Here is a 13,427-nt window from a genome sequence, read left to right on the forward strand (position 1 = left end):
GGAGCTTGTGTTACTCAACGCACACGGAATTTAGGATACCTTCTCGCTGCCTGTTATCATGATGAAAGCTACCTTTCTTTTTAGCTTCAGAAATGCCTCTTAGCCTCAAACTCTACTGTGATATGGACATGAACAGTGCACGGTGCACCCTTTTCCATTCTTTCAGCGGTACTTTTAATTTATTTAACGTGGATATGATTTCTGACGCCTGCGAACTGAACCCTACTTCACTGACTGCCCTTGATCTGTCCTTCCTGCTTCTCCGGCCCCCGTTCTTACCTTCTTTCAAACTGAGTGTTGTTTACGACTCTCTTCTTCCCTCCTATTAACCTGATATATAGTCATCATTTTGCTGTCCTGGGTTGCCCTGGAGACACAACGTGCATCCTAACCTTACAGAAGTCAAACATTAACTGGCACCCTCACCCCCTTTCTAGCCAACGAAGCGCCCTGACACGTGTGCCAGCTCCGCCTTCAGGTCCCTGCTGTGGGGTGGGGAACAGGACGTGGGTCCTTGCCGGGCCCTCCCCCTCATCCCGGCCTTTACGTGGCCCTCCCTCTGAGCCTGCCACTGGGCACCCGATCTAAGACGCAGAGGCCTCGGGAGCCAGCTCTGACCGCGGCCTGACCGAGCACAACGCACTGGCCCGGAAAGGCCTGGAGCAGCCCGGGAGCACGCAGGCCAGCAGCGGCCCCTGGCCCCGCCCACCGAGCACCCTGGCCCCGCCCACCGAGCACCCTGGCCCTGCCCAGCGGCCGGCTCCTGGCCCCGCCCATCGAGCACCCTGGCCCCGCCCACCGAGCACCCTGGCCCTGCCCAGCGGCCGGCTCCTGGCCCCGCCCACCGAGCACCCTGGCCCCGCCCACCGAGCACCCTGGCCCTGCCCAGCGGCCGGCTCCAGGCCCCGCCCACCGAGCACCCTGGCCCCGCCCACCGAGCACCCTGGCCCCGCCCACCGAGCGCCGCTGGCCCCGCGGCCCCGCAGCCGCCTCTCACGCTCTGCACGCCTCCCGCTCAGCTGCACGGCGACAGGGCGACAAGGTCTCAGAGGCCTCATCTGGCTCGAACAGCCAACGATTCCAGGTTCACATCACAACACAAATTCACTTACAATAAAAACACCCACCAAAGTCAATGCATTCCAGTTTATTATTGACTCTATAACAAATTATCTTATTTAAAGTTAACTTTTTAGAGATAAATAAACTCAAACAGGCATTTGTACCCCCACGCGCACAGCAGCATCATTCTCAGTAGCCAAAGGCGGGAGGACGGGAACACCAGAGGTGGTCCGTCCACACCGCGGAGTGGCCTTCAGCCTGGAAGGGAGGGGCCCTGACACCTGCGGCAGCAGAGGCGCCCCGGGGACAGCGCGCTCGGGGGGCGGAGCCGGGCACATGCAGACACATATTGGAAGATTCCACCTCTGCGAGGCCCCAAGACCAGTGAGACTCCCAGACACAGACAGCGACGGCTGGGGTCAGTGGCTGGGGGGGGCGGGGGGGCGTTGCTCATGAGGACACTGTCAGTGTGGGGAGACGGAGACTTCTCGAGACGCAGGTGGTGACGGCTGCGGAGCAGTGCGCAGGTGCCTGATGCCACGGAACAATGGCTTATATTATAAACGTTTGCCACAACTGAAAATATATACACACAATTGTATTTAACTAAAGACACCCTGAACAAGGGTGTAAATAAGCTACAAAGAAGACATTTTCAAAATGTTTATCTAATAGAGGACGCATATCCAGAATATATAAAGTACTAAAAAAAAAACTATAAAAAGCCCAATAGAAAAAGAATATAAATAAGCTACTAATTCAAGGAGAAAACTAACAGCCAAAAATCCCATGAAGCAATGCTCAGGTGCATTAATAACCTGTGAAATACAGATTAAAACAAGATGCCATTTCATTGACACGGGGAAAAACTCAGGTCTGACAGGACAGCAGGTGGTGTGCAGGGGGTCACAGGGACCCACATCCTGTGGTGACCGAGCCCCAGTGGGAAGGGCCCCTGCGACTGGGTGTCTGGCCGTCGCCGTCGCCCGCAATTTTGCAACCAGGAGCCCTCTCAGTCCCACGTGTGCTCCTGGACACTGGACACAGCCGTCCACCGGCACTCCCCTCTGAGCAGATATTTCCAGCCTCCACCAAGTGCCATCAACAGCGGAACAGACGCAGAACTGGCGCAGGCAGAGCGCGACGCTGCAGAGCAAGGAAACCACTGAGCGGACGCCGCATGCGTAAACCCTGAAAGCATCAGGCTATGTTTTAAAAGTGGCAGAATCAGCCCTGGCCAGGTGGGTCAGTGGGTTAGAGCATTGTCCCAGTACACCAAGGTTGTAGGTTTGATTCCCAGTCGGGACACATGCAAGATCAACCAATGAATGGATCAACCAGTGGAACAACAAATCAATGTTTCTCTCTCTCTCTCAAACCCATAAATAAAAACAAATAAAAGTGGAGACTCAGACATACATACAGCCGCAGCAATGTGCACTTTAAAACACATAAAATGAGCTGGGAAAAGGATCACTGACCGCCAAGGGTTCAGGGGAAGGCGGAGGGACAAGCAGGCAGAGCAGTGAACCCACTCGGCACGACAGTGTCACGGCGACCCCCTAACATCGCACATCTGTCCGAACCTTCAGGATGCACAGCGCCGGGAGTGAGCTCCCACGGAGGCGAGGGACCAAGCTAACGACAAGGGACTGTGCTGGCTCATGCCTGGAAACGATGTCCCCTAGGGTGCAGGGTGCTAGCACAGGGCAAACTGGGAGCACACGGGCGCTCTCTGAAAACCTGCGGCTGCTCTGAACGGAAAGTCGGCTAAATCTTTGAGGACTACACAGAGTTAAAAAAGAGCCGCACACAGAAACAGTGTCTGCACCTGTTCCTCAGTATCCTGTCTTTAACAGGGGTGATGTCAGGCCTTTCCTTCCTCATCACAGACTCGGAGGCTCAACCGGTGCCCATGGGTGCGGGTTTGCAGTGACCCCAGCACCCAGGGGACAGCATGAAAAGCACGCTGGTGGCTTGGGGACACGCGCGGACAGAAGAGCGCTGGATATGCACCAGAAGGCAGACAGTGGTTCCCTGTGGGGGGTGGGGGGCGGGGGGGCATGCAAAGGGGAAACCTGAAGGACACAGGAAGGAAAATGAAAGGCTCACCTCAAGGTCGTCAAGGGAGCGGGTGACGCTGAACCGCCGGGATCTTCCGAACGGTCTCCGAGCAGAGGTGCGCTGAGAGGTCTGAGCGACTCCAAGTCCCCGCCCAAGCTTTGAGCCCTAAACCGAAGAAGGAAGAAAAGGTAAGAGGAGCTGCCTCCTTGGGAGCGGCACTGAGCTCTGCCTGACGCACCCCCGGGGCGAGAACAGTGGGGGTGGACAGAGAGCCCAGGCCGTGACAGCCCAGGATGGCCCCGTGGTGTGCAGACCTGTCGCCTGGGTAAAGTTGCGGAGCCAAAACCAAGGCAGCCCAGCGTCTCCGAGGACGGCTCTACCCCTCACAACTACCTGCCCTGGAGAATGACCCGCCTCGGCCCCCACAGTCGCCCCCAAGGAGCAGGTGACAGAGCGGGTCTGCGGGCTGGGAAGGCACAGCGCGTAGGCGATCACCAGCACGGGGGCTGGCCTCCCAGGCCACGCTGCTGCGCGACCCTGTAAGCACTCTGGAAACCAAAGGCTCCCTAGCGTCCCTGCAGCCCCCGGCCGGTGCGGGAAACATCTTGTTCTTCCTCTGGGAAACGACCAGAATTAACTCACTGTTATTATGCTGGACACTTCTCCAAATGTGATCCTGGTATCAGGAAATTAAGTCACAACATCTCTAAAATGAAAAGCACCAAAGCTCCTGGGGACCAGAAGCCCTAAGTGACCTGAGGGCTGGCAGAGGGGAGCCCTCGAGGAACCGAGGGCTCTGGGGAGAGACTGCCATCTGGGCTGGATGGGAGCCAGACCCCAAGGAGGCTTGGAAGCCGTCAGTCCCCAGAGGTGCCAGCAGGGGATGAAGTCCCCAGGCAGCTACATGGCGGTCTCTCAAATGCACCCAGGCTAGTGCCCCACTGGAGTTCCCTCTAATAAATCACAGTGCACAGGAAGGTCTGCTTGTCCCCAGACGGGGACGGGTCGGTGTCCTGTAGGTGGCCTATGTGTGCTGCCTCTCTGAGGTCAAGGAAACACGGGCTTATAGCTCCTGCCTGTCACTGTGGGGGTCACCAGATCCCGCCTTCTGCTAGTTGGCCTCTGAGGCACTCCCGGGAATGAGCCTCATGGTTCCAGTTCAGACACAGACGTGCCCGCCCAGGTATTTCCGCTCCCGGTGGCGGGCCCCTCGGGTTCCTCTACAGAACTCCGGGCCGGTGCCGTGCGCCTGGCACGCGGCGAGCCCAGCCACCTGCCGCCCCCCCTGCTGTTCGCCGGGCTGCTTCCCTCGGGCAGGTCACTGAGCGCGACAGTCTCCAGAAACACCCATGTAAGAAATTCCTGTCCCAAAAATATGCTACAGAGCTGACTCTACCTAGGAAATGTGTCTGGGACCCGGGCGTCTCTGCCCAGGAGCCAGCATGCGTGTCCAGCCCCACACGGGCCCCACTGCCACCCTCCCTGCGCCCCGCTCAGTGCCCTTCAGGGTGTCCCCACAGCGCCTGCGGGCTCTGGCGCCGGCCACCTGCCCCTCCCTAGCTGCAGCCCTCCCCTAGTAGCACCTCCCCTGGACTTCCTTCAACCCCAGCTCCTAAGTCGCAGAAAATAAAAGCACACACGCCATCCTCCGTGCGCGTCTCCAGGAGCCTGTGCGCTGGCTACCGAGGGCAGCACGGCCTCTGGCTGCCTGTCCCCAACTACCGCCCCGCGTCGCGCGCGGCCGTGATGTAGCACTTGTTGAGAGGACGAGTGAGAGCTGAACTAATGGGGCCTCAGTACCCAGTGACAGGCGCGCTGTCCCCGCGGCCACCCAGGGAGCCCCACGGACAGACAGAAGAACGTTCCTGCAAAGCGCTGAGTCAGCCCAGTGGTGACACGCCCCACAAGGACGATCTCGAGCGCTGGTTCGTTCTCACGGGAAGGCGAACTGTTGGAAAACCATGGCCGACGGGCTGGCTACACACACACACACACACACACACACAGACACACACACACGCAGACACACGCACACATAGATATGCGCGCGCACACACACAGAAACAAACACACGCATACAGACACACACGCAGACACACACACACATGCGCACACAGATATGCGTGCGCGCACACAGAGACACACAAACACACGCACACACAGACACACACACACATGCGCACACAGATATGCACGCACACACATGCAGACACACACACGCACACACAGATGTGCGCGCACACACACACACACACGCACACAGACACACAGACATGCGCGCACGCACACACAGACACACACACACATGCACACACACACACACAGAGACGCACACATAAACACATGCACACACAGACACACAGACATGCGCACGCGCACACACTCAGACACACACACACAGAGACACACACATAAACACATGCACACACAGACACACACACACACAGCACTCGGTGAAGGGCCCTGAGCGGGGAGACGGCTGGAAGGGCAGCTCCCTGTTTAAAGTCAACTCCTCCTTTAAACTGCAAACGAAGCGTAACCGCTCACACTGGCCCGGCCCGGCCCGCAGCGCTGAGCCCCTCCATCGGCGGGCACAGGGGCAGGCTCCATCTCACTGCCCCAGAGTCGCACGCGGGGCTCGGCTCCCGGCGCCAAGAACGCGGCCGACCACTGGCATCGCTGCTGGCAGCAGCGCCTGGGGCAGCGTGTGGGCAGCGGGCTTCCAGGACCGAAGGGCCCTGCCTCCTCCCGGCTCCCGCGGAGGACAGGCAAAAACGACCCACCTCATTACTGCTGCCTCAGAATGGAAGGGGCGGAAGGGGTCCTAAGGGATGCCTTCGTCACCACAAAGGAGGCCAGAGGGGTGTGGGGTCCCACTGCGGTGAAACAGCCAGGAAGCAGGGTGGGAGCAGAGCGCGGGCCGGCCCCATGGCCCAGGGTGCCCCGCTGCCTCAGCCACTCTCAGCACAGACACTGACTGTCATACGGAGCCACCACGTTAGGGAGAGGACTCATTTGGCACAGCTAGGCACCTCCCCAGTCTACCGATGGGGACGGTGGCAGCAGGGGACTTGCTCAGGGTCGCATGGCTGGAGGGCAGGAGGCGGAGGAGACCCAGGCCCGGTTCTGCTGCGCTCTGACATTCTGGTTACAATCAGAACTAAAATTCCCAACACGAGCCCACGAGCCCACGAGCCCCGTGGGACGAGGGCTGTGCCCCACCCCCCGCGGTGCCCGGTACACAGCAGGGGCTCAGTGAGCACTTACTGAACAAGTAAACCACGGGGCCATTTAGCTTCAGATAATGACCAGGCCCCCGGAGTGTTTCTCGAAGACAGGGAACAGGCGCCTACCAGCAGGCACGCCCTGCCAGCCGCCCCAGCACAGCAGCCTCGTGTCGGCACTGGGAGGGCCGAAAAGTCCGCTCGTGTTTCCTGTACACGGCTCTGGTGGCGCTCAGCTGTCGCTAACTTCATTCCCAACCATTCTGTTAGGCTACTGTGACAGCTGTCATATCCGCGTGTACTTAAAATAATTTATCAAAGTCGGTGAATTTTTGAGCAGCCATTGTAACATTGAGGATGGAAGAAGATGCACAACGTTCGCAGTGTATCGCCTTTGTTTCAAGGAAGGTAAAAACGCACTGAAACACAGAACGGTCTGTGCCGTGTGCGGGGAAGGGGCTGTGGCTGGTCAAACGAGTCAAAAGTGGTTTGTCAACTTTCTTGGCACCATTGACACTTTGGCCAAATATTTCCTTGCTGTGGGGCTGCCTTGTGCACTGGAAGGTGTTCAGCAGCCCCCCTGGCCTCTCCCCACTAGAAGCCAATAGTGGGAGAGCTGAGATACTCAGAATGTCCACATCAATACAGTTATTGGTGAAAATGAAAAACGTGTCTTTTACTTTACGGAAAAAATGTGATGGACTTTTTGGCCAGCCCAGCACTTGCTAACCGGGTATCAGAGGCTGCAGAGGCTAACGAGACTCTAGGTGGTCAGGAGGCAGCGACAGGGGACGTGGCTGCACCCCGGGGACTGGACAACAGGGGAGAGGAGGAGTGCTTCACCTCGGCAGCCAGACAAGAGGCGGTGACACTGGGACCCAGACCTCGGTGTCTGAGGGGTGACAAGGCTGGCCTAGGAGAGGTGGGGGGGGCTGCAAACTGGACTCAGGCTGTGGCAGGAAGGAACTGCCTGGAGCGGGGTGAACGTTGCCATGGTGGGGAGCAGGGAGCAGGGAGCAGATAAGGAGCAGGACCCCCACCCCCCACCCCGCCACCCGGGGACGCAGCTGGCAGAGGGGAAGGGGACACAGACTCGAGTGTCCCACGGCCGATCACAAGAGACAGGCCAGGGGCTGAGGGACAACAGCTGAATCGCTGGTACAACTTGCTAAATCCTGTTTCAACAAAACTACATACCAGGAAGAACCCAAAGCACAAAACCAAAACAACTTTAGACTCAACAAATTTCAAACATAAAACTGGACCAACTATGGGAGGAGCATGTAGGCTGAGGAAAGGTTTACTCATGATAGCAAACTGCCATCTTGATTAAAGAAGAGGCAGAGACTGGGTCTCCCCTTCAAGAAAGAAAAGGATGGATATAGAAGAAAGGACACTTAAATTGGGACAGAAAATTGGGGGAAACATTTATTTACTTAACAAATACGTGAGCGCCCACTACGTGCCAGGCAATCCGCTAACACAAAACCTTCAGTGCACAGAGACAGAGCACGTCGCTTCCCAGCCACAGCAGCAGGGCAGGGAAGCAGCCCCCAGACCACAGCCAGAACAAAGGCTCGGGGAAAGTGGGAGGGGAAAGCCCCCCAAACAGACGGACTTACGTAAAGGGGGCAGCAATGCCACGGAACCAGACACATACCAGGAATCCCAATAACTGTCAATGGGCTAAATTTGTTAATTTACTCTGGCCCCACTCAGGAACTACCCGAAGAATGTTAATGTGGGTTAGAAAAAAATCCAACCACGTGCTACTTACAATAACAATCCTAGAACATGGAGAAATAAAAAGTTTAAATAAAAGAATATAAAGCAGAGTCGGAAAAGGTTTATATGGCTATTAATAGTAACAGACTTCCCCTGTAACAGGACTTTTCCCATAAAAGACTCAGTGCGCTGTAAGAAGGGAGGAGAAATGCCACTGTCGATTTCCTAACTCTCTGAGGCAGCAGAATCTTAACACCAAAACCAGACCAAGACAACGAGAGAATGGAAAACTAAAGACAGCCTCACTCATAAACACAGACTGAAAAATTCCATAAAAAGAGCAGCCACCCAGACCCAGGAGTGCGTAAAAAGATCACCCTCCGCTTGGTTTAGGCCCAGAACGCAAGGGCGGCCCCCCCCCCCCGCCCCCGCGCCCTAAAGGACGCAGCTCGGCGGGCCATTTCAGGGAGTGCCAGAGCCAAAGCAGAAGCTGACGACACCCACCACATTCCTGACGACAAGGACTAACACGCAGAGGGAACCTCAGCAAGGCAGCGGCACAGAAAAGCAACAAATTGATTACTTCTACGTATCACCCAAGTTAGCATTTATAATTATTTTTAAAGATTTTGTTTATTTTTAGAGAGAGGAAGGGAGAGAGAAAGACAGGGAGAGAAAGGTGGGTGTGCGAGAGAGAAACATCGACTGGCCGCCCCTCGCACGCCCCTGACCAGGGACCCGGCCCGCAGCCCCGGCCTGTGCCCTGACCAGGAATGGAGCCTGCGACTGCCCGGTTCACAGGCCGGCGCTCAGTGCACTGAGCCACGCCAGCCAGGGCGCACTCCTGCCCCTTCCTAAGGCCTTTTCCTCTCCTTGTGTCCAGGCACGTGCTTCCTCCCCTCTCGGCCTATCTTCTGCGCATCCTGACACACCTCACCTGCAGCCAGCTCAGGCCGGGCCAGGAGGGACACCAGGAGACCCACCTCACAGCCTCTGGAAACTTCTCCGCTCCAAGCAGGGAGAGGCTGTGGGATTACACTGAGCTGATAACGCAGGGGAGCCCATTTAGCAAAGTAAAAAGCTACCGATAAATTTAAAGAGATTCTAGCAGGGACCCAATAAAACGCAACTCCTTACTACTTAGTTTAGGCCAGTAGGCCCCATCCCACTACAAAGGGACCCCAGGAGGAGGCGACGTGGAGCCCTGGACCGGCCGTGGTCTCAGCGCTCACTCGCTGCCTGACTGTGGCCGGCTGTTAGCACGTGTGAGCCCTGACAGGAAACGGGGAACACGGTGCCCAGCAGGACGCGCTCACAGAGCCCACCCGGGCCCGACAGGGGACCGTGGGCAGCCCGGCCCAGGGAATGCACGCGACACTGCTAGCTTCCAGCGCCAGGGACACAACTGCTCTGGGACCAGCACTTCCTTCTCCTGTTGCACGTGGCAACCCTGGCCTGCACCGTCCTTCTCACTGCACTTTGGTTCAAGGGGAAAGGACGCTGAGGAGAAGCCCGCTGGTCTTGGGCGGAGGGGCAAAGGCTGCCTTCCCTACAGACAGTGCTGGGGCCAGGCGCCCACACGCACAGGAGTGGGGCTGGACGCAGACCCCGCACCCTCACAGAGGTCTCCGCCCACAACGGACCGCGGGCCGAAACGTAGAAGAAGAAACCACGGAACCCCCAGGAGGCGGCAGGAGGGACCCAGATGGCCTTGGAAACGGCGCGGCAGGGCCTTCTCCATGAAGGCAACAGCGCGAGGGTCACCGACAGCACCAGGAGGCCGCGTCCCGATGCGAACAGTCTTCGTGCTTCAGGAAGGTTCGCTCCTCGAAAGGGCAGGCTCCTCAGCCACAGGGCCAAAGGCTCGGGCCGGAGGCGCGACGGACTTCGAAGGGGCCGCAGGGACAGGACCCACCGGGTACCAGCGACAGGAAAGGGCAGGAGCGAAGGAGGACTCTCACCCAGGCTGAGGGAAGGCACCGTCCCTTCTCCCACCGCCTGTCCCACCAGCTGACCTGTCCAGGACCCCAAGAAGTGGCAGAGCCGGGGCCTGCTGGGGACGAGACCCCCTGAGAGAGCCAGGACGGGGCCTGCAGCGCACGACCGCGGCAAACACCGTGACCCCGACAGGGGCCCCAGCGGGGGGAGCGGGACCGGGGACCAGGCCACCGGGTGCTGTCACTTCCTCAGTCACTGACTGTCATCAGGGCAAGCTCGCCTTTACTGACCACTCCCAGCCGGCTTACCTTTTTGTCTTCCTTAGTCTTTCTAACATTGCGATGGGGACCAAAAAGGTTCTGCATCCCAAAAGCCTTCCTGGGCCAGTCCCTCCTCTGGGCGCCCCCCACCCTGTAGCGGTCCGCGGGGATCTTGCTCATGGGGGGGGGCAGCGTGCCCCAGTTGCTGCTGGACCGCCCGTCAGTGGAGTCCGTGTATGACTCCTGGTCGCTGGCGTGTCCACACTGCCACTCCTGGAGGACGTGGGCCGGAAGCCACCGCTGGCCGAGCCCACCGCCAGGGCCCACGGCGCCTCTCTTAGAAGGAGGGACCGAACTCCGCACGGAGGCTGCCGGGGGCACCTCCACGTGAGAAGTGGGCCCCAAATGCTTACTGATGTCCCAGCACCTATCAGCCTGCGGAACAGCCTCCAGTGGGGGCCCCGCCTCGGGTTCGTGGCAGAAGGCCCCGTCCCAGGGGGCCCCCCAAGGCTGGGAGCCCCTCCCGCCCGCACCCTCCCAGGCGCTGCTGCTGGGGCCGTGCCTGCTGGAGCCGGCGCCCAGGTCGACCACGAGCACCCGGCTGCCTCTTTCTTCCTGGGTGAAGTTCCCAATGCCACTGTCACTGTTGCTGCTCGTGCTGGCGTTCTGGTGGGCGTCGGCGTCCCCGTCCACGAAGGCCCGGGCCCGCACGCCCTCGATCAGCTCGCCCATGTCCCTGTACAGCACGGAGACGAACTGCAGGACAGGCAGGGAGGACGCCGGGAACTCCAGGCAGCCGTTGGTGTCTGGGTCGGCCGTGCACTCAAACCCGAACCGCCGGGCGATGCCCTGGTGGATCTTGTGATTGAACAAGTCTGGATCTACCATAAACACGTGGCAGGAAGTCCGCAAGACGCCCTCGTCCTCCTGCGCCAGGCTGCCGTCGTCACTGCTCTGCATGGTCACAAGCCCAAAGAACCTCCGGTCGTCCGGGCACACGGCGCTGAAGGCCAGCTTCTCGGCGGGGTACTCGGCCAGCACAGCAGCCCTGTCGGTGCACAGCTGCACCCCGTCGTGCATGATCTTCATGGTCACCAGCGAGTGGATCTTCTGCTCGGCCCGCAGGCGCCGCAGGCAGCCGCGGATGGCCTGGAAGCTGTCGGCCTCCAGGCTGCAGCTGCTGGAAGGAAGCTCAATAGAGCCCAGGTAGCCGACCACCATGGCGACGTTCAGGATGCTTGCGTCCAGTCCGAAATCGTCATGGTTCTCTAGCCCGATACTGAAAACCGCGTCATCGGTCATCACTTTTGAAACGTCCTCCTTGGAAAGCAGGCTGGGGTGCGGGCCACTTACACTTTCATGTCCGAGGTCACACTGCGCAGCCGCCGACTCTGAGAGGGACCTCGGTTTCCATTTCGAGGGCTCTGAGCTGCCTGCACGAAGATGAGGACTTTCGAAGATCATGCTGAGGATCCCCCCCGACTGCATCTCCTCGACCACTCTCTCTGCCCTGTTTATGCCAAGCGCTTTGGAGTCCGGTCTGGGCCGGCGCCAGCCTTTCCCGTCACAGAGCCCCACCTCCTCGTCGCTGGAGCACGACTCCAGGCGGCCCCGGCCTTCGCCCACCACCATGTGCAGGACCCCGGAGCACTTCCCGATTAGCTTCACCACGTCCTCATGGGACGCCTTCCTCACGTTGATTTCATTGACGGCAAGGATCTGGTCTCCAGCCCGGAGGCCCACGAAATCCGCGGGGCTCCCTCTCATGACGCCGCTGAGCACGCACGGCGCCTGGCCAGAAAGGGTGAACCCGTAGCCCGCTCTTCCTCGGGCCACCTCCACGCCCCTCAGGCGGGGGTGTGCCGTCCCCGGTGGCGGGCGCTCCGCCGCGTCCCCCACTCGGTACATCTCAGCGCGCCTCCAGGACCAGGCGCATGGCTCCTCGCTCCAGGGGGCCACAGCTCAGCCGCTCAGTGCTGCCATGGTTTTCCTTGAAACAACGCCCTGAGGAAGGAAAGGAAACAGCTCATTATGAAAGAGCCCAGATTGCCACTGCTTACTGGCATCACCTAAACATAAAGATAATGCCTAACAGGCCCCGTCACAGGAGCCTCCAGTGTCAAAGTGGAGGAGAAGCAGCGAATCTCAAAGTCAGGCTAAGAGTTTCCTTCCAAAGCAGAAAGCACTTTCCAGGACGGATCCCCTCGACACGGATCCCTCCCACGAGGCTGCCCCTAAGGCCTCCACAGAACCCGCTTCCTGGCGCTGCTCCACCTCCCGATCTGGGCAGGAAGAGAAGGGACCTGCAGCCCCTCTGCACCCCCCCCAAGTGCGGCCGGAGGCCCAGCAGCCCCTGCAGCCCCGGTGTGCCCAGGGACGCCCAGGGACGCTCAGCCAAGGGGCAGAGTCGGACCGAACAGCAGTGCTGGCTGCAGATTCAGGGTACACAGCCCCATACTCGATCACAAACCCCCCAGGAACGTTTCCTCAAGGGAAGGCATCAGCTAACACTGTCGCATGCTCCCTCACCCCCAATTAACTTATTTGAACGAGGCACGATGTGGGGAGAACATCGGCCGGACACCTCAGTCCAAACTACAGAGGCCGCCCAGCGCAGCAGAGCCCGCCACCAAAGAGCGCGCAGGCGCCCAGCACAGACAGCCGCTCCAGGAGGCTGGCTCCGTAACCATGAGGGCCAGCGTCACCCGAACAAACCTGCGCCAGGGCCCCGGGGACACGGGACTGTGCACATAGCCCACTCACGGCTGTGACTTACGTGTGACAGGACGCAAAGCAAAGCCCGGGCAGGGAGAGGGCGCCCGGGGCCCAGCGCAGAGGAGAGCAGGCCCAGCTCCCAGGACCCCCCTCCATTCCCGCCCGTGCTGCGTGGTGACAGCACGTGGAGTGTGTCCCCCGGGGCGGCCCCTAGAGACTCCGACCAGGGCGTTCACAGGGGCCGGGCCCACGGGCCCCTGCCTGGCTCGTCCCAAACTTCAGACGACCCCAGAGGGGGGTTGTCAGCAGAGGCCACACTGCTCGCCCAGACAGGCGGGTGCAAGGGCCGCTCGCACAGCGCAGACACTGGGGACACCTGTGACACCCAGGGTCCCAGCGCCGGCCATGGCCAGGAAGGGTGCCCCAACGGTGCAGAGTA

The 13,427-nt window shown here is 59.6% G+C and overlaps 1 protein-coding gene across 1 annotated transcript in view; it reads right to left on the reverse strand.

Moving 5' to 3' along the window:
• Nucleotides 1-12,183, reverse strand: part of LOC150020407 (regulator of G protein signaling 12-like) — a 49,867-nt gene extending 37,684 nt beyond the window's left edge. The window contains exons 1-2 of the mRNA XM_090267138.1: nt 10,322-12,183; nt 3,175-3,291 (exon numbers count right to left, since the gene is read on the reverse strand). Coding sequence (XP_090123264.1) covers nt 3,175-3,291; nt 10,322-12,181 — 1,977 coding nt within the window. The 5' untranslated portion in view covers nt 12,182-12,183. The remainder of the gene's footprint in view (nt 1-3,174; nt 3,292-10,321) is intronic.
• Between the last annotated feature and the right edge of the window lie 1,244 nt (nt 12,184-13,427).

This window comes from Furipterus horrens, unplaced genomic scaffold (assembly GCF_987537825.1).
Source record: "Furipterus horrens unplaced genomic scaffold, mFurHor1.1.pri manual_scaffold_2, whole genome shotgun sequence".
Lineage (NCBI taxonomy): Eukaryota > Metazoa > Chordata > Mammalia > Chiroptera > Furipteridae > Furipterus > Furipterus horrens.